Raw genomic sequence first — 21,567 nt, forward strand, 5'->3', positions numbered from 1 at the left:
CTCTCGCACACTACATGCCCACCATTAACCTCATTCACTGCTTACTTTAGCATGATGGATGTTAGTGGAGGCTAATGTTAGCTAGCGCTGCTCTCGGACCAGACTCCCCACTCCCGCTCCTAACCTTAACTACTGTAAGCTGAATGTGCTGGCTGATCTGATGTCAGTAGCTGCGTCCCAGAGGACAGCTCCATCTCAGGGCTCGTGTTCCCCCTGAGCTGGGGTTGGCACGGTTCCCAGGCTGTTTTTTGCTCGGCTTCCTCCACGGGCTCAAAGGCTTTGGGGCTAATCTGCAGTGGTTTTCATCACTTAGAACACCAATCAAAAAGGGCTTAGCTGGTGTAATCTTCCGTGCTATTGTCCCGCTTCTCCTCCTTCTCCTCCAAGTCCACCTCTCTGTCTCTACTATCCTGCTCTCTTTTATTTCTTTTTCTCTCTCTCTCTCTCTCCCCCAGGTTTATTCCTCTGTCACTCTCTCTCTCTCTCTCTCTCTGACACAGCATTGCTCATTTCACTGAGGACATGCTGCAGCCTCTGTGACCCATCGACACACACACACACACACACACACACACACACACACACATACACACACACACACACACACACACACACACACACACACAAACTCTCTTTGTCTCATTGTGTACTGGTGTGTAGGGGGGATTGAGGGAAGATGTTGCATGAAACAGGCTTAAGGCTGGCAGATGCTTCTCTCCCTGAAGGCACTGTGTGTGTGTGTGTGTGTATGTGTGTGTGTGTGTGTGTGTGTGTGTGTGTGTGTGTGTGTGTGTGTGTCTGTGTGTGTTTCTGTGTGTGCGGGTGTTTGATAGATCATTCTCATTTTCTCTCTTTCTATCTACCTACTTTTATCGTATGCATACAAATTGCTATTTACAGAACTTTTTCTATCTGATTATGTGTGTGTGTGTGTGTGTGTGTGTGTGTGTGTTTGTTTGTTTGTGTGTAAGCCCCTCTGGCATTGTATTTCATTATTTCCAGGTAAGTGGCATGTCATTGGATAAGACCTTGTCGGATGGTGGCTCTGGCTTGGATTGAATGATACTGAATAGGGCTGATGACCCTAATGACACACACACACACACACATGTGCGCACATGTGCGCGCACACACATACACACACACACACACACACACACACACACACACACACACACACACACAGAGGCTCTGCTTATGTGCTTACAATGGGATGGAAGCAAGGTATCAGGAAGGAATAAACAAAACAATGCAAGGGAGAAGAAAAGAATGATAAAGAAAAGAAAGTAATGAATGAACGGAGAAATGAAATGGAGAGGACGAGTCAAAGACATGCTGTAAGGACATGTTCTTATTCAGTGGAAATCTATCTATGGGACGCGAGACAAAGATGGAGATGAGAGAGGGAGGGAGAGAGTGAGAGAGAGAGAGAGAGAAAGAGAGACAGAGGGAGGGGTGAATGAAAGCAGAAGAGAACCCTGTCTGTCGACATTTAAATATGCCAGAGTGTGTGTTGCATTCACATGCAACATGTACACAGTGCGTAGAAACAGATTGGAAACGAATATAAAGAGAACACCAATGTGTGTCTGCGTTTAATTGTGTGTTTTGTCTTCGTGTTTGTAGTTTCTGGCCTGTGCAGGCAGATGAGTTGTTTGTGTACACTAGTCTGGATGATTGTCTGCGTTCTTTGTGTTTATGCACAGTGATGTTTAGTGTGCGTGTGCGTGTGCGTGTGCGTGTGTGTGTGTGTGTGTGTGTGTGTGTGTGTGTGTGTGTGTGCCTGCTTACGTGCGTGACTAGCTGTGACATTCCATGTTGGTATGGCTTCCTGTGGTCATGGCATTGTGGAAACTTTCTTTACAACCACAGTTCAGTCTTAATGTTGAACTTTAGTCGAGCCAAGATGTGTTTGTTTCCTCTGTACAAATAACAATGCAAGAAACCCCATCACGGTCTCTCTTTCTTTCTCTCTCTCTCTCTATATATCTGTCCATCTTGCTCTGTCTTTCTCCCCTTTTTTTCCTTGTACACACATACTTTTGTCGTAGCCAATGTATGTTTGCTCCCATTACAGAAATAACAACAGAGGTAACCCCAGGCTCTTAAAACACCCACACGCACACACACAAACACACTCACACACTCACACGCACCCATACACACTCTCACACACATATGCACACTCTCACACATCCCTACACACACACACGCATGCACACGCACTCACATATACACATACACTTACACACACACACACACTCTCTCTCTCACACACACAAACAGAGATCCCTTGCATTGACTGACTGCCTTGAACTTTTAATGTAATTAATTCATTGCAGTACAGTTTTTAACTCTCTGCCCCCTCTCTCTGCAGACATCGACGAATGCCTGGAGAATAACGGGGGCTGTGATCACTTCTGCCGAAACACGGTGGGCAGTTTCGAGTGCAGCTGCCAGAAGGGACACAAACTCCTTACCAATGAGCGCACCTGCCAGGGTGAGTGATTGACACTCATCAGACATTCATCATGCATTTCATCTCTCTTCACACTCTTTCTCCTGCCTTTCGTTCTCTCCCACAGTTTTCACCTCCTAACCATAATACATGTGAAACTTCAGCCTTTGTCTCTGTGTTACTTGGAAATGAAAAGCCAAGTAAAATACAAGTACACTGTTCAATGACAGTACATTTTTTATAAAATACACGTATTGTCAATGTTGTTAATAAGGGGACTAAACAAAATAGTAGTCCTAGTAGTAGTGACAAAATAATAAAAATTAATGGCATTTATATTGTGCTTTTGACAACACAAAACTGACTTCCTTGTACTAAAATTGAGAGCATATAAATCTGTAAAAAGATGGGAAATCCTACCAACTGACATTTTGACGTAGAGAGGGCATCAATAAGATTTGCCATTGATGTGAAGTGACAAAGTAATAATTACACAACAGAGACTTCAATGGACTTAATTTAATGAAGAACACATTTCCTTCATTCCTGATCAACATTTGACCTTTGACCTTTGTCAAAAACGAATGAGCTAACTAACCTACAGTAAGGACTGATCAAATCTCGCTAGCTTGTGAACTTATATCACCGAGGAACCTGCGCCTTATAACTTGACTCAAATGCAATAGTGTTATGATATAGTATAGTTGAATAAACGTTTGTTATCACAGGGATTTTATAAATGACCTTCAGGTATTTGCAAACATTTTTGCACAAACTTGAAAACGAGATGATATACAAATTCTGAGGCTGGCGACCCAACATCCAACTACCAACACAGCCCAAGACATAGATGATAACTCCACATGAAGAGTGTGCAGGAATAACAGGAGCTACTACCACAACACAGACTGGTCTCTGTTCTTTTACTGTTATACCTAATAAGTATGCTGTATCTTCCAAAGACTACAACAAGCTAAAGAAATAAATCCTAGTTTTGCTTCTGTCTATAGTGCCTGATGTCCAAAAGCGTGGCCGACTGTGTTGCACGTGTCCATATGTGTTTGGTGAGACCCGGTGGCAATTAAACCTGCAGTGGCTTTCCTGGCAGGCTGTGTGCTGTGATGTGGTGATGGAGCCGTGGCTTAGTGATCTGGGATGAAGGCAGATTCCTGCAAACATGTCGCAGCAGGAACCGCTTCCACCCAACACAAATGATTTTATTTTATTAAGCGCACCAGCCTCCAGTGATTTTGTCCCCCGACCAAAAACACCAAACAGCTGCGTTTGTGTATTTATGCGTGTTTGTGTGTGTGTGTGTGTACCTGCTCATGTTGGCAGAAGTTTGGCTTGGGCAATCCTACACTGCCCTCTCATTAGATAGCTTATGAAAACATCAGTTACTGGCAGTGGGGCAGAATACGATACAAGAACACTGGGGACAGAGGGAGAGGGGGGGGGGGGGGGGCATTTGGGGAAAAGCAGGAAGGGGAAGAGACAGAAGAAATACATGTGTGTGTGTGTGTGTGTGTGTGTGTGTGTGTGTGTGTGTGTGTGTGTGTGTGTGAACTGGTTTGAGGTGAAACATATACAACATCCTACATCTCTGTTGTACATCTCTCAAAAGCTCAGGGTGTCAGGGATCAGACACGTCTCAGAACCTCCTGTCCTCCAGGCTCTCTCTCTTGGAACCAGACCTCCGCCTGTCAAATCTTTCTCTCTTTCTGCCAGTCTTCCGCCCTCTCTCCCTCCATCCCTCTCTCTCCTTCCCTCCATCTCTCTCTCTCTCTCTCTCTCTCTCTCTCTCTCCGACTTGCGCTGGGCCCAGATGCTTGGCACGGTCCCTAGCAGGATAAAACACCAAATACCCCCAGTGATTGCACAGCTTTGGGAGTGTGTGAGTGTGTTTGTGTCTCTCGTCAGCAAGAGGTGGTACAAATCTCCTCTCGAATTACGCTTCTCTGGATCTCCCCTTTCCTCATATCTACGTCTCTTTGAGTAAGAGAGTGAGTGAGTGAGCCGATGAGTGAGTGAATGAGTGAGTGAGTGAGTCAGTCAGTGAGTGAGTTAGTGAGTGAGTGAATGAGTGAGTGAGTTAGTGAGTTAGTGAGTGAGTTAGTGAGTGAGTCAATGAGTCAGTCAGTGAGTGAGTTAGTGAGTGAATGAGTGAGTGAGTTAGTGAGTTAGTGAGTGAGTGAGCCAATGAGTGAGTGAATGAGTGAGCCAATGAGTCAGTCAGTGAGTGAGTTAGTGAGTTAGTGAGTGAATGAGTGAGTTAGTGAGTTAGTGAGTGAGTGAGTGAGTGAGTGAGTGAGTGAGTGAGTCAATGAGTCAGTCAGTGAGTGAGTTAGTGAGTGAGTGAGTGAGTGAGTCAATGAGTGAGTCAATGAGTGAGTCAATGAGTCAGTCAGTGATTGAGTGAGTGAGTGAGAGAATGAGTGAGTCAATGAGTGAGTGAGCCAATGAGTGAGTGAATGAGTGAGTGAGTGAATGAGTGAGTGAGTGAGTGAGTGAGTGAGTGAGTGAGTGAATGAGTGAGTCAGTCAGTGATTGAGTGAGTGAGTGAGTGAGTCAATGAGTCAGTCAGTGAGTGAGTGAGTGAGTGAGAGAATGAGTGAGTCAATGAGTGAGTGAGCCAATCAGTGAGTGAATGAGTGAGTGAGTGAGTCAATGAGTGAGTCAATGAGTCAGTTAGTGAGTTAGTGAGTTAGTGAGTGAGTGAGCCAATGAGTGAGTGAATGAGTGAGCCAATAAGTCAGTCAGTGAGTGAGTTAGTGAGTTAGTGAGTGAATGAGTGAGTGAGTGAGTTAGTGAGTGAGTGAGTGAGTGAGTGAGTGAGTGAGTCAATGAGTGAGTCAATGAGTCAGTCAGTGAGTGAGTGAGTGAATGAGTGAGTGAATGAGTGAGTGAGTGAGTGAGTGAGTGTCAATGAGTCAGTCAGTGAGTAGGTGAGTGAGTGAGAGAATGCGTGAGTCAATGAGTGAGTGAGTGAGTGAGTGAGTGAGTGAGTGAATGAGTCAATGAGTGAGAGAGTCAATACGGTGATTGAAAGAGTGAGTGAATAAAGTTATTGAGCAAGTAGTTAAGTGTGTTATCTAACTGAGGTAGTGAGTGGATGAATGAGTGAGTGAGTGTTTGAATAAAATGATTGAGCAATTAGTAGTGTGAGTTGTCTGAATGAGTAAGTGAGTGAGTTCATGAGTTGGCTGAGTGTGTGTAACTATTTCTTCTGATTCTAATGCCAGACACTTTCTGTCAAATTCAGCTAATTGCTCCTCAGCTTCAGTGTTTGTGCTAAAACAACACTCCCAATCCCAGCCAACATCCCAGTCTACACGGAGCTTCAGGAGCACAGAAGGGAGGGGTTTCATTTTATTAGTTGTTGAGCACAAATATCAACAACCTTTCACAAAACTGAATCGTGGACTGCACCTTTAAGTTTGAGTATACAAATTGTGTTTCCTGTAACCCAACCAAGGGCCAAACACCACCAAGGGTCACAGGTTCCATTCCCAGGAAGCCCACATGCTGATGAGAACATGCATATTTGCACTATTCTGATGTAGTATAAGTCCCGTGGGATAAAAGTGTCTGCTATTTGAATAAATGAAAATATAAATCAGTAATGCAGTGTTTCCCTTCTGCACAGACATCGACGAGTGCTCCTTTGAAAGAACATGTGACCACACCTGTATCAACTACCCTGGCAGCTTTGAGTGTTTGTGTCACAAAGGCTACACTCTGTATGGTCTCACACATTGTGGAGGTAAGCCTGATCTCTCACACAGACACACACACACAGACACACAGACACACACACACACATGCTCACATATGTGAAAACAAGATGAGAGGGGGAAGACGGGAGAGAAGAGTAGAGAATTGGCAGAAAAGGCAGGAGAGATGACATGCTAATCAGACATAAAAACAGAAATGTGTGTGTGTGTGTGTGTGTGTGTGTGTGTGTTTCACTTTCAGATATTGACGAGTGCAGCATCTACAACGGGAGCTGTGAGCATGGCTGCATCAACATGCAGGGAGGCTATGAGTGTGTGTGTCCATCTGGGAAGAAACTCCACTGGAACAAGAAGGACTGTGTTGGTATGCCTCCAACTCACATCTTTGTATCTTTGTGAAGATTAAGGTGAACTGTATGTATGTTTATGTGTACGTCTGTCGGTATCAATGTATGTATGTACAGCATATCTACAGTTTGAGCAGGTGTGTGTGTGTGTGTTGAGTAACGTCCCCCTGCTTGTCTCTCAGAGGCGGTGAAGTGTCTGCCCAATGGGAAGCCGGTGCCGCGGGCCCAACTCAGCTGCACCAAGTCTGGAGGTACGGAGGCCTGCTCACTGTCTTGCCCCTCCAATGCACTCTTCCTCGCAGGTCAGTTTCACACACACACACACACACACACACACACACACACACACACACACACACACACACACACACACACACACACACACACACACACACACACACACATATTTACTCTCATTTACACTAGACTTTGTGGCTAGGCATGTTAGGCAAGCTACCTGTCTCTCCTGTTCAGGCAATCACGGACTAGGATGACAAGATTCCATATGAACATCGCTGAGACGTTTCCTCTCTACCCTATGCTGACCTCTAGTGTTCATTTCCTATCATCACACATTAGTGTGTTTAGGGTAGACACACTGCACGGAATCTACTCAGCAGACAGTAGAGCTCTGCATTTGCCTTGATTAGTCTCAAAACAAATAGGCCCATATCCTAAACTTGCTGAACCCACCTGCTGTGACTAGAGCAGAAGGGCACAAGGTCATGGGTTTGAGACCCGGTGAGCACACATACAGATGAGGTGTGTGCTTTCCCAGTGATGTGAGCTGCAAAATTAGTACATTAATGGAACACTATGTTTATTTTTGCAGTGAGAGTGGTACTTCACGTCGTATAAAACTGACAGGAAACAAAATGCTCCTCATAAACAAATATACAGTGTACTAGGTTCAGGCATCACAGTGTTTCTCTCGCTCTCTTTCTCTCTTTCTGGTGTTCTCTCTCGCCTCACCTTTGATCGATCTCGTACCCGCGCCTCTTTTCCCAGAAGGTCATTGCCCCTCTTCTGACCTGTGGATGGGTCGCTTATAAAATGGGGTCGCAGCTCTCGCCCCATTAGCGAGCCGGCGAGCCTCTCTTGTACACGCTTAAAATGAAGAGCAACATCTCGAGAGCGCTTGCATTCCTCGGCCGTTTCCGTCTGCGTATCCGTGGTGCTTTTTAAATAAACGTTTCCAGCGCGTTTGAGTTGGCTGGCGGCGGGGGTGAGTTTGACGGATGGCCCTTAAACGAGAAGTGAAATATTTGCTTTCATATCCTTTTCTTTTTTGGGTCGGAGGAGTGAGAAGAAGGGAGCGGAGGAAAAAAGGGAAGGGAGATTGAGAGCCGTCGCGAGTCCAACAGCCGTCTCATTTAATCATCTTGCTTTTTATGAACTTGGTGTTCCTCATCTTTCTTCATTTCTCCCTCTGAGTGTGTATGTGTGTGTGTGTGTGTGTGTGTGTGTGTGTGTGTGTGTGTGTGTGTGTGTGTGTGTGTGTGTTTTGTGTGTGTGTGTGTGTGTGTGTGTGTGTGTGTGTGTGTGTGTGTGTGTGTGTGTGTGTGTGTGTGTGTGTGTGTGTTTTTGTGTGTGTGTGTGCGGTGCGTGCGGTGCATGCGTGCGTGTGAGTGTGTGTGTGTGTGTGTGTGTGAGAGAGAGTGAGAGAGAGAGAGAGAGAGAGAGAGAGAGAGAATAGATGTGCTGGTAAATGGTTCTAGACTATATCTCTAGGTACATGAACATATTTGAACAGCGACTAGTGGGTTTTGGAGACCGATATATGTGTACAACCATAAAGAGCTGATGTTTCTGTCTGCGTGAGTGTTCTTGATATCATGTGTGTGTGTGTGTGTGTGTGTGTGTGTGTGTACATGTGGGTCTCACTGGGTTCATTTGTTGAATAGTTAAGTCATATAAAACCACTTTCAATCCCACAATCCCCTGCAGTCTGCAGACTCATGCCAACAGAAATATTCAGCCTGCCATTGGACGATTTGTAGCGGGGGTAAACCTGGTCCAATGGCTCTCCAGACAGCTGAACGGCGTTCTGTCATTCTGACAGTAACACCAGCACACCTTCACACACATACACACACACACACACACACACACACACACACACACACACACACACAAACAGGCACACACATTCATGCACTCAAAAATACCCATATTAAGACTTAACTATACACTGTGCCCCTTTACAGGTAAAGTGAGCCTGTGATATCTGTCAGTTCTCATGGAGGAATTTGCTAATGTGGCTTCAGATGCTGTGCAATGGCTATAACCCATACTTTTTTTGTGTGTGTGTGTGTGTGTGTGTGTGTGTGTGTGTGTGTGTGTGTGTGCTTTATGTAGACTCTGAAAACAGTTACACTTTGAGCTGTGGCGTACCTGTTCAGCCAGGAAAGACACCGCAGAAGAGGAATACCACCGCATCACTGCAGACCTGTACAGGTATCATGTTATGTGCTCTCTTTCACTCACACACACACACACACACACACACACACACAAACACACACAGACACACACACACACACACACACACACACACAAACACACACACAGACACAGACACAGACACAGACACAGACACAGACACAGACGCACGCACGCACAAACACACACACAAACACACACACACACACACACAGACACAGACACAGACACAGACACAGACACAGACACAGACACAGACACAGACACAGACACAGACACAGACACACACACACACACACACACATACACACACACACACAAATACATACACACACACACACACGCAAACGCACTCACAGTAATGTAAAGCCAAGCAGTCATATGCAGACATACACATTAGCACATACATGTACACACATACATACTCACACACACACACACACACACACACACACACACACACACACACACACACACACACACACACACACACACACACACACACACACAGTGCCAGACAGCTGGGTCATGACCTCACCATATCACAGTGAGTTGTCATCTTTTTTCTCCTGTGCTCTGGCCCTCTGCGGCTCCCAGCAGTTGTAGAATCCAGTCTCCCCCTCTGGGTTTCATGCCTCCATATTTCCTTCAGCAGCCTGTAGCTTTTGGACCCGGGACGGAAGAGCGTTCACCCAAGAATGCACCTAAAAACTCATTAAACATGAAATTAAATATATATTTACTTCCTGCTCCTGGCTGCGGTGGCTGCCTGTGCTGACAGACGTTGAGTTACGAGGAGCGTGACGAGCCTGGCGCGCTCCATCGGGCCCGACCGGTGTCGGTACCGGCAGCCTGAACTGGGTCGTGGTTTTTTCTCGAGACTCCGAGGTTCAGCCGAGGTTCAGATGGCGAGCTGTGCTGCACCTCCCCGAGCAGCGCCGCGCCGCACCGCAACACACCTCAACGCGAAGGCACAGAAAGGGTTCATCCCGAACGATCACCACATGATGCGAGGGCGGGCGCCAAGCTCCCCTAAGCTTCCTTCTCTTTACTTTTCCGTCTCTGAGAAAAATCCAGTGTGGTCTCCGAACGCCGGCCCGGGAAATGTCGTTTGCGGTTGAAACGGCAGAAGGGGGCCTGTCAGGATCGGTGAGAGCAGAGACGAGCGGTTTGAACCTGGCGACCCCAACTGATCGCTAGGCCCTCAGCTCACTCGGTGCCTGACGCCTGTCTCCAGCTCTAAGCCAGCATGGAAAACCTGGAGTGAGATTTGTGATTTTCACTCACAAAAAAAAAAAGAAGTGTACGTCTTTGATACTCTCTCCTCGCACTGACATCTACGTCCACATCAAAGTCAGTGGAGGACGAGAAGGGTGAAGAGTGAGACCTGAAAATGATCTCATTTGTCTTACCTGATGCCTCAAGAATCCGGCCAATCCGTGGACAACAGCAGCACTTTTAATTCCAGAGCCTGGAGGTCTAGGATGTCACCTGTGTAGCAGTGGTTGTTTGAGGGTTTAAAGGAGGGCTACCTGTTTGTTACTCATCTGATTTTACCCTTTCTTTTCTCTTGTCAATCAGACGCTCTATCTCCACCCATCAAGCAGAAGGCCAGATTCAAGATTAAAGATGCCAAGTGTCATCTGAGGCCCCGGAACAAAGAGAAGCACAGGGACGCCTCTAAACAAGGCATACAAGGTATGGACAGAGAGCGAGAGAGAGAGAGAGAGTAGTTACAGCTGTTATTAGAGTTATGTTGTTACATGGTCAATTCGACCATGGTTTTGTCAGCACTGTATTTAATGCAAATAAAGCAACTTTGAGGTTTGATTTGAATATTAAGAGAAAGCCTTGTGAGGGCTGCTTAAAGGATGTTAAATTAATGAAGTGTCATCTTCACTTCACTGGTAGTCCAGGGGCAGTGACACCACAAAGGTGGTTCCTTCATAAAACCAAAAGAGGCTCAATAGTGATATAGGAGCACAGACAAGGTCTTCTGTACACCTCTGGTGATTGGAAAGGGTCTGGTTAAGGAAGCATCAATCCTAAGAATACTGTATACATCACTGTATAACAGAGATGAAAGATAGAAATTGTGAACCTAAACCAAAGGCCATCAGGTTCATCATTAAGAAAAGAGGATCCACCCTCAAGAGTGGAACCTTGTGGAAGTGTGGAAGTGGAAGACCTTGATCCACCCTCAAAACCCTTCTCTTGATCCAAAGAGGAACAGCCATGTTTGTTCAGTGAGGAGCTTTTAGCAGTAGTAATAATGCCCCTCACATCGTAAATGACCCTTTTGGTTACACAATGAAACAAATCCTCCTGATTTGAAGTCGTCATGCACCCCTTTGGTCAAAGGGGTAACAACAGTGGTCGCCAATTCATCGGGTACCTAAAAGCCACCTTTTTGGGCTAATAATGACAAAATTGCCCTTTTGCAATGCAGTCTTTATTACCTCATTCCAAAAATACGTCATACAAATCCTGACCTGTTACATCCTAAATGCACAGATAAAAGTAAATTCCCAGTGTTCAGTTTGAATGTTTGAATGGCCTATAAGATGAAGATGAGGAAGTGGCCTAATGGCCTATGAGATGAAGATGGCCGGGCTTTTGTTTCTTCTCTCATTCTTTCTGTTCTCTCCATCCTCACTACCTTCCTCTCCCTGTCTCCCCTGAACATCTCCCTTGGTCATCATCTTTTCCTTATTTTCTTCCCAACTATCCTTTACCTCCCTTGCTTGCCTCATCCTCTCTTCCCCTCTTCTCTCCCTGCCTCTCTCTTCATCCTCCCCTCCCCTCCCCTCCTCTCCCCTCCTCTCCTCCTAGCGGGGCAGTTCCCGTGCACAGATGAATGCCAGGTCACGTTTGTTAACCTTAAATGTGACTCGTCCAAGAAGAGGCGGCGCGGGCGCAAGTCTCCTTCCAAAGAGGTGTCCCACATCACTGCCGAGTTTGAGATGGAGATGAAAGAGGAGGAGGCTTCAGGTGTGTGTTTGTGTGTGTGAGTGTGAGTGTGAGTGTCTGTGTCTGTGTCTGTGTCTGTGTCTGTGTCTGTGTCTGTGTCTGTGTGTGTGTGTGTGTGTGTGTGTGTGTACATTGTAGAGGTCTTCCATTGACACTGCGTGATATGTCTTTGTCGGGAAATGGAACTTTACTCACTTTGAAGCATAAAGGAGTGTGTGGATGGTTCATCCTTTCTTGTACTGTGATTGTGTCAAATTGTGTGTGTGTGTGTGTGTGTGTGTGTGTGTGTGTGTGTGTGTGTGTGTGTGTGTGTGTGTATCTGTGTGTGTACTTGTATCTTCATGAGTATATGTCGCACCATGTCTGAATATATACATGTATATTGTCTGGGAACACAACTGGACATCTGAGTGTATGTGTGTGTGTGTGTGTGTGTGTGTGTGTGTGTGTGTGTGTGTTTGTGATCCAGACTTGTGTAACGTGGACTGCGTTCGGGACAAGACGAAGCAGCGGTTGCAGAATGCCATGCGCACCCTCCGCAAGTCGATCAACAAGCAGCAGTTCTACATCCAGTTCTCGGGCACCGTGTACGAGGTGGCACAGCGGGCAGCGCGCCAGTCGGAGGGCACTGAGTCCTGCAGCACCGGCCAGGTCCTCATAGACGGGAAATGTGGTGAGCATCATTAGAAATGTAGTCTCTTACGTGTGCAGTGAAATGTGGTGAGCATCATTAGAAATGTAGTCTCTTACGTGTGCAGTGAAATGTGGTGAGCATCATTGGAAATGTAGTCTCTTACGTGTGCAGTGTTCTGTGTAGGTAGTCTGGATGTTTAGGTGTTTCTAAATGTGCCCAGGGATCCTTCTGACACACAACACTTCCAAAATATACAGCAGTGTAAGACGGTAATCTCCATCGCTTGACAGGGGCTTATTAAAATTGGCTCCTCATCCTATCTTGGACTTGTAATTCAAAGAGCATGGCTCTTACAGTCCAATACTGCTGTTCAAACTTTGCCAAGAAATATAAAGAACTATTTCAAAATGTTACAGTTTGTTGTGTATGTTAGACTGAAGTTCAATAGGCTCACCTGATTCTGACATATCTTTGTGTGCTTACATAGTATATTTCTACGGATATGTGTTTAGATAGGATATAGTGTGTGTTGCTACACTGACTGTCCCCCATATGATGCCCTCCCAGTCAGCTGTGGTGTGGGGACATTCTACAGTGGGGAGCAGGAACAGTGTGTCCAGTGTCCCCCAGGCACCTACCAGGACACGGAGGGGCAGCTGTCCTGCGAGCCCTGCCCCAGTACTGAGGGCCAGGGCATCGCTGGGGCCAAGAACGTCTCTGAGTGTGGGGGTAGGTGTGTGTTTTTGTGGCTGTGTGTGCTTCAGTTACCACTGGGATGCATCTATCTGTGTGTGTGTGTGTGTGTGTGTGTGTTTGTGTGTGTGTGTGTGAATCTGAATGTGAACTCTGTCCTCTTCTTTGTGGACAGTGAGTGTGAACGTGTGTGCTTTTAGGCCTCTCCCTGTTGTGTAGGTGCATATCCACAGATACCCTCCCACTGCCCACCCTGTGCCGAATGTGTGCCCTCTCTGCCCCCCTCAGGCCAGTGTCCCCCGGGGCATTTCTCCTCTGACGGGTTCCGGCCGTGCCAGCAGTGCACACTGGGCACCTTCCAGCCGGAGCCGGGCCGAGTGCTGTGCTTCCCCTGCGGAGGAGGCCTCATGACCAAGCACATCGCCAGCACCTCCTTCAAAGACTGCGAGGCCAAAGGTACAGCACTGGGTTGGGCTTGTTTTTTTTTAATGCGATACTTTAGCCATTAGATTATTCCCCTTAAATCTAAATCTGATCTAATATACTTTTACAGTATTTTTGTGATTTGTAACTTAATGAATGAGGCTAAAGTAACCAAGACAAGGCACCAAAATGAAACAACTGAGTGTGTATTTGATTAGCTCCCTTGTAGCATCAGGAAACTCTGCTGTTTATGTAGATGTTAAATGCAGATGTTTAGCCCAATACAATAGGTTACACTTATTATCCAGTGACTTGGTCTAGTCCAATAGCCAGTGCCAAACGTTAAACACTTGAAAAATAAGTTCTCTGCTCTCTGTATGTTTTGTAGTTCACTGTGCACCTGGCCACCATTATAACTCCACGACCCACCGTTGCATTCGCTGCACGGTGGGCACCTACCAGTCTGAATTTGGTCAGAACTACTGCATCACCTGTCCAGGAAACACCACCACAGACTTTGATGGAGCCACCAACGTGTCACATTGCAAAAGTAAGAAAGAGCTTCAGATAGAGGTCATGTTAAAGGGATAAGATAAACTTGTATCAATCCCCGTAGGGAAATTATGCTTGTATGGTTACCAGTGCAAAAAACACAAAGACATTGAATTTGTTAAAATACCGTTTGAAAAGATTTTACCAGATCAGTAAATGAAACGATGATGAAAAAGACGATGATGACATGTCTTTCAAAACAATGTTAATCTAAAGTTACTGAACTACTTTCAAATCGAGTTGAATGTGTGACCGCAAATACCACGACAAATCTCTGTTGGATGGTGATTAGTTGCAGTATTATTGTGTGATGTTGTGTATGAATGGCCTCCCTATCTCAGGAATGGTCTCAGCACTCAGAAATGGTCTCCCTATCTCACCCTGTCTCTCTCTCTCTCTCTCTCTCTCTCTCTGCCTCTCTCCCTCCCTCTCTCTCTCTCTCTCTCTCTCTCACCCTGTCTCTCTCTCTCTCTGCTCTCTCTCTCTCTCTGCCTCTCACCCTGTCTCTCTCTCTCTCTGCCTCTCTCCCTCCCTCTCTCTCTCCCTCCCTCTTTCTCTCTCTCTCTCTCCCCTCCCTTTTTTTCTCTCTCTCTCTCTCTCTCTCTGCCTCTCTCCCTCCCTCTCTCTCTCTCTCTCTCTCTCACCCTGTCTCTCTCTCTCTCTGCCTCTCACCCTGTCTCTCTCTCTCTGCCTCTCACCCTGTCTCTCTCTCTCTCTGCCTCTCTCCCTCCCTCCCTCCCTCTCTCTCTCCCTCCCTCTTTCTCTCTCTCTCTCTCTCTCTCTCTCCCCCTCCCTTTTTCTCTTTCTCTCTCTCTCTCTCTCTCTATCTCTCTCTCTCTGCCTCCTCAGATCAGATGTGTGGTGGGGAGCTTGGGGAGCTCATGGGCTTCATCGAGTCTCCCAACTACCCCGGCGACTACCCCTCCAACGTGGACTGCATCTGGACCATCAACCCGCCCAACAAGAGACGCATCCTCATCGTCGTGCCCGAGATCTTCCTCCCCATCGAGGACGAGTGTGGAGACGTGCTCGTCATGAGGAAGAGCGGTATGACCTCAGTCGATCTGTCCACTTTGAGCTTTGTTTATATTTATGTCATCTGGCAGATTTTGCTCCCCAAAATGACAAAGTGAAAAGGCAATGCACATTTTCCCATATAGAAAGGGACTTTAATCAGGCATTTCTTCATCATGTGAAGTATTCTCCTTCCTCCTCCTCCTCCTCCTCAGCCTTGCCCACCTCCATCACCACCTACGAGACGTGTCAGACGTACGAGCGGCCCATCGCCTTCACCTCTCGCTCTCGCAAGCTGTGGATCCAGTTCAAGTCCAACGAGGGCAACAGCGGCAAAGGCTTCCAAGTGCCCTACGTGACTTACGACGGTCAGACTTCACTTTCAGACACCAGTGAAATCATATAGCATGTTCCGCTGCGGGAACCCAACCCATGAAGAAATCTTTTCACTGGGACACTGATACAGAACATCTTTCATACCGTGTTATTCATTATGTCATTTACACGTTGTTTTTCAGAGGACTATCAGCAACTTATTGAGGACATTGTCCGTGACGGTCGACTGTACGCCTCAGAGAATCATCAGGAGATTCTGAAAGTGAGTCCCCCTGCCAATAAGCATTGCTATCGTTTACTTGATAATAAACTTTATTTATATAATAATAACAATAATAATACACTTTATGCAAAAGAATGCAGCTCAAAGTGCTTTTGATGAAAGATGAAATGTGATTAGTCTTCCTTAGATTGTTTTGTCCGTATTCACAATAACTCCATTTTGGTAACCAGATGTTCCCTAATGAACCTCTTAAAGGTGTGGTTATGATTCATCCAAGTGTGTGACTCTTGTGTGATTTTTGGTTCCTTCCCCCAGGATAAGAAACTAATCAAGGCACTGTTCGACGTGTTGGCTCACCCGCACAACTACTTCAAGTACACCGTTCAGGAGTCCAAAGAAATGTTCCCACGTTCTTTCATCAAGTTCCTCCGCTCCAAGGTCTCAAGGTTCCTCCGACCGTACAAATAGGTCCCCAGATCACTCAAGCGTCCTCGAACCGCCCCGCACATCTGTCTCCAGTGTGCCCCTTTTCATGCTCTCTACTGCCCCCTTATGTTCTTGCTCGCTAGCTATAGCTCCCACAATTCCACGCGATAAGAAAAGGAAGAAGACTGAACTCTCCTAGACCTTTAAAGTCCTTGTTTTGACTTTAAACTTTTTCTTAATACTTTGTTCTTTTTTTTCATAAATTCTTCTTTGTCTTTTTTTGTTTGTTTGTTTGTTTTATTTTATTTTATTTGTTTTTAATTTTTTTTAAATATGTATATGCGCTAGAACTAGCAGAAGCCCACATCATGGATGTTATAAATATGTGTGAGTGTGTATGTGTGTGTGTGAATGTATATGTGTGTGTGTGTGTATGTGTGTGTGTGCGTGTGTGTACGTGAATATGAATGAACATGTAACTGCATATCTAAGGTATGCTAACACATTCATATTCACATACAGTATATACACATATCTTGCCAGCTATTTTTGCTTTGATTTTCCTAAGGCCCCTGACGTGCACAAGAGATAGAGTTTGTAAAATGTTTGGTGCACTTATAAGCTTTTCAGCCATTTTAAGATGGGTAAAGTGAACCTTTTCTGAGACCCTAATAACTAATTCAGCTTGTGCTGTGCTCACATTATGAAAAGACAAAGAAAGTGAAAGACTATATAGTAGATTTTGAACTATATAACAAGATAATAAAAAAAACTACCTGCAAGTAACGGAGGTTACGCCAGAAAATGTATGTTATGTAACTAATATTTGGAACTTCAATTGCACTTGAATTTTATATTGTAAGCTGTAGAAAGAAATTCTAAGTTTTTCCTTATGTTTGTGTTGTATAGAAATGTTTCATCTTGGTTTTGTTGGTTTAAAGAAAAAGAAAAAGAAGAGAAAAAAAAACTACCCATATTCTCATGAAACTCAGTATTGGATTCCTTTGAAAGAAACAAACAAACAAAGAAGGAAGGATGGAAAGAAAGAAAGAAAGAAAGGAAGAAAGAAAGAAAGAAAGAAAAGACATAAGCTGTGCACAGTCATTTATTCCACACCTCTGAATCGCTCACAGTTCTGAGAGTAGAACTTGCTTCTGTAATGTTTGGTGAACCTTTTGTCTGAAAGGCATTTGAAGGGCAGACATGTCATCGGCGGGATAGTGCCAGTGTTGAATTCCTACCCTTTTTCTGTACTCCAAGCTAGCCTGTTAGCTGCCAGAGAGAAAGAAAGACTTTGTCTCAGTTTTAAGTTTCTCATATGATGGCACAAAGTGCAAGCTTCTTCCATTTACCCCCTAATACAGTTTGTCCAAACTAGATGAATACCCAGCCCAACTCCTTCACTTTGCACAGCCAAGATGCTAAAGTATGGTACTAATAAGTATGCATTGTATCCCTAAGCTATTAGCTATTTTGAGGGTCTTTTATGTGCTTGTAATGGACACATTTTAGTTTTTTGTTTAAGATAACGGTCACCTTGCCCAGAATTGTGCAATCCAGTAGACGCTCTGTGTATCCTTTGCCTTTGTTTTTAAGGAGAGCAGAGTCACTATAAGAGGGCCCAAGTTGTTGAGTTGTGAGTTGTTGAATGGAGTACTTCTGGCTGTGACCTCATTCCTAAGAGGGTTCCAGAAGGTTCCAGAGGTTTCCCTGAACTAGAAGTGAGACAGATGTTCTGAGCTCTGATTGAGGAGAGTTCACAGATAGTCCCACAGTAACTGAACTCTGACCTAGCACTGAGTTACTTTGTGCTGGGCACAAAGACAGCTGTCATGTCTTCACCATTATGTCCTTCATTCGGTTAGACTTCAGAGTGTCATATCATATCATGTCAACAAACCTTCTTGGTATCCATGTTGCTGATCTCTGATCAGCCAAACCTGTAATTGTAATAAAACCAAACTATTGTGTGATGGAATAAAGGATACAAGGAATCAGGGCTGTGGTGGTTAGGATGGAGTCAAGAAGTCGACTAACAAGTCATGCTACATACAATACACATATCCTTAGAATGTATTTAATGGGATTTTTGAGTGTGAGTGGGTGCCTGTGTGTGATTGCACACCTGTGTGTGTTTCTTGTATGGTGTGTGTGAGAGAAAGATATTCAGATTTAGTGTATACGCACATGTATGCGTGTAAATGTGGGCTAGTATAGGAGTGGTTAATTGATGATTTGAAGTTTTGCTTAAGTTGATGTATATTGCCCAAAGAAAGACAGAGAGCGAGAGAGAGATTAAAATAATAATAAAAAAACAAAAACATTTCAGATAGAGAGAGAGAGAAAGGTATACTATTCGTAGAGAGAGATGCTGTGATAAGTGTCGTAGTCCTTGTTTGTTGTCCTGGTAGATCTGTGATAATCCAGTTGCGAATGAGAAAAAAAAAGCGGACAAACTCAAGCTGCATTAGAGAAGGCACTCTGAGAGATTTCCTGCATAGTTTTCATTTTCCTCCGGAGAGCATTCTTTAATGTTGTCTCAATATCCCTTTTAGCATTCTTCACTTCCCCACATAGTTGTTTGAGCGCATGAAAAACTCCTCTCCCCCGGCATCGTGTGATTAAAAACACAGAGGTCGTGGCACTGCGGAACAAGAGTGTGTGTGTGTGTGTGTGTGTGTGTGTTTTTCGACAGTTCATTTAGGAGGCAGATAACACTATCCCCCAGGGAGGGAGAGAAGTATGCCTTGGCCTGACCGAGGAGCGCGAGCGGTCCCTTAAAAATACAGATGACACATCCATGAGCTAAGCTTGAAACAACTCCCCCAAACCCTGCTAACAATAAAGGCATCCTCTAGTGGTCTGTCCATCTCTCTTGAGGTGTCTTTGGACAGGACAGGAGAGAGAGAGAGAGAGAGAGACAGAAAGGGGAGAGAAGAAAAGAACACGCTGAAAAGTGATTCAGTGTCGCCTGGCAGCGGAGTGGTGAAATATCATGGAAAGGCTGTCTCTTTTTTTCTTGCTTTCTTTTTTTCTGCTTTTCTTTCTTTCTTTTTTTTTGTTCAAATAAGCACTTATTATTGCAAGTATTTCTACAGCTAGCTCTGCCTCCACTAGTGTCTTGGTGGGGACTGTATAAACTCCGCTCTGTCCAGTATTCAGCCTGAGAGACAGAGAGAGAGAGAGAGAGAGAGAGAGAGAGTGAGATAGAGAATGAGAGAAAGAGTGAAACCCCCACCCCAAAACCAAAGAGTAGCGGGCTAATAGCAGACAGGTGCCTCATTAATTCAAGAACCCCCTGCACTCGACCTACCTGGTTCTCGTGTCCCCCACCTGGTTATGCCAAACTAGGCCATGACCTCTTCATGCAAAGACACATGCAGTAGCTTTCTTAGTATCTGAACTGTCGCTGTGTGGTTGTTTGTCTGTCTATTTGTTTGTACTGACATTTGTTTTGATTTTGTTACTGTATTCGTTTAGTGTCTTTGTGTTTTTGTCTATTTGACTGTTTCTGTTTGGGGAAGATTGACTGTCCATATCTCTTCGTGCCCTGACAGTGGAACAGGATTGTATGAGATGTGTCATTGAAAAGAAGCCTAAGCATTCAAAATATTCCCCTTACACACACACACACACACACAGACACACACACACACGCACATACAAACATACCACAAACACACGCACTGAACATACATAATCACCTGTGCTCTAACCTTTGAACATAAGAATGCACATGTAACAAACAACTTAACATATAATGCACACACAGTATTCATAAATTAACCATGAACACACACACACACAGAAGAGGACAGAGAGAGAATGAGAAACAGAGAGAGAGAGAGAGAGAGAGAGAGAGAGAGAGATGGAGTTGTGATTGTTCCAACACTGTTACTGCCCTTCAAGATGAGAGAAAAAATGAAGGTTGCTGCTGGTAACTGTTTAAGCTTTATCATTACCAATATGTAAATGATGTAAAAATGTTAGCGTCGTGTTTCTTTTTTTTGGAATATTAAATTAATATTTACATCGTTAGAGGGGGGAAAGAGTTGCAAAGGAATGTGAGGAGTCTCATTCCACTCACAAAACATTCTTTTCATTATTCTGTCATTCAGAAGCCTGAAAGAGTGAGAGAAAGAGATGGAGAGAGAGAAAGAAAGAAAGAAAGAGAGAGAGAGGCCCACTGTATAAATGTGACTGTGTATACTAATGCTCTCCACACCAATGCGTTTTATGATGTCCATGTAGAGAAAAAAAATGGTTAAATGTCAGTTGGCCATGTGGTGTGTGTGTATGTGTGTGTCAACCCCTTTTTCCCATTTCCCCCAGACAAGTGGCAGAGAGTGTCAAAAAAAGGAAAAAGAAACTATTGTTAAGGTCTCACTTTAATAATAAATCATATGAAAACTGGAGCTGTTGCACTTGGTCTGTGTGTTTGTGTTCATTGTTACACAACTTGTCCAGCAAATGGATGTCCACAATCAAGGCAGAGGAGGCAGCGCTATAAGCTTTACTTGAGTGTGATACATATTAACAATGAATTAATTAATTGGTTTATTTATCATTAAACATAGGATAAGTTTTAAAAGTCAAGGTTTTACTTATGATCAGGCTGTCGTTAGTCACACTTTCAATTGATAGGTGTGATTTTTGAGTACGGATAGGGCAATTCCATTTTGACTCATATTTTTGTAGCAGTAACAGAAGCATAGCCTTTTTGCAAAGAAAACAAGCCTTAGAGGAAATGACTGGGTAAATATAATAGATAGATTAGATTGAACCATTTAAATCTATCGTCATTAGTACCACAATACCAGATTAACCAAACAAGGATGAGAGGTTCCTCACAGCTGCAACAATATTGTAAACAGTGTCTGATTAGTCTGCTGTCCGAGATAAGGTTTCGCTAAGACATCCTTTAAAGTCTGTAGTCATTTATCTTTGCATTGTATTGTAAGATTAATGGAAGTGACACTGGAATACTTTTTTAAAACTTATGTTTCCTTGAGCCAGTATTCTTACAGGACTTCCGTATTCTTACAGTTTTCTTACAATGTATAGCAGCTGAATACATTAAGGTGTTTTATGTAGCTACACTGCCACCGTGCGCTGATGCACGGTCATGGTCGGCTTTCATTAATTTAATTTCTCAGAATCTCCACAAGGGTACACCCGTCACCTTTTGAAATAGCAAAACACACTTTTTCTCTTGTACCGTGTTTGAGTTCCATGCCTTAGTGGCTGAAGTGGCCGAAGTGTTAAACTTACAGCGGCGAAAGATCAGCCATGGAGAATAACCATATTTTGAAACA

At 44.6% G+C, this 21,567-nt stretch overlaps 1 protein-coding gene across 6 annotated transcripts in view; it reads left to right on the forward strand.

Annotated features, from left to right (window-relative positions):
- Positions 1-20,667, forward strand: part of scube1 (signal peptide, CUB domain, EGF-like 1) — an 84,869-nt gene extending 64,202 nt beyond the window's left edge. For 4 of the 6 annotated variants that reach the window (XM_031582560.2, XM_031582561.2, XM_031582563.2 and 1 more), the window contains 15 exons: positions 2,378-2,500; positions 6,105-6,221; positions 6,434-6,556; positions 6,722-6,841; positions 8,898-8,996; positions 10,563-10,679; positions 11,814-11,972; positions 12,421-12,624; positions 13,153-13,314; positions 13,567-13,734; positions 14,090-14,251; positions 15,103-15,300; positions 15,483-15,635; positions 15,786-15,865; positions 16,142-20,667. In XM_031582560.2, the coding sequence (XP_031438420.1) occupies positions 2,378-2,500; positions 6,105-6,221; positions 6,434-6,556; positions 6,722-6,841; positions 8,898-8,996; positions 10,563-10,679; positions 11,814-11,972; positions 12,421-12,624; positions 13,153-13,314; positions 13,567-13,734; positions 14,090-14,251; positions 15,103-15,300; positions 15,483-15,635; positions 15,786-15,865; positions 16,142-16,294 (2,138 nt within the window). In that variant the 3' untranslated portion in view covers positions 16,295-20,667. The remainder of the gene's footprint in view (positions 1-2,377; positions 2,501-6,104; positions 6,222-6,433; positions 6,557-6,721; positions 6,842-8,897; positions 8,997-10,562; positions 10,680-11,813; positions 11,973-12,420; positions 12,625-13,152; positions 13,315-13,566; positions 13,735-14,089; positions 14,252-15,102; positions 15,301-15,482; positions 15,636-15,785; positions 15,866-16,141) is intronic. The other 2 variants (XM_031582562.2, XM_031582565.2) reach the window with 1 other exon arrangement.
- Positions 20,668-21,567: the final 900 nt, after the last annotated feature.

Source organism: Clupea harengus, chromosome 16 (assembly GCF_900700415.2).
Source record: "Clupea harengus chromosome 16, Ch_v2.0.2, whole genome shotgun sequence".
NCBI classification, from domain to species: domain Eukaryota; kingdom Metazoa; phylum Chordata; class Actinopteri; order Clupeiformes; family Clupeidae; genus Clupea; species Clupea harengus.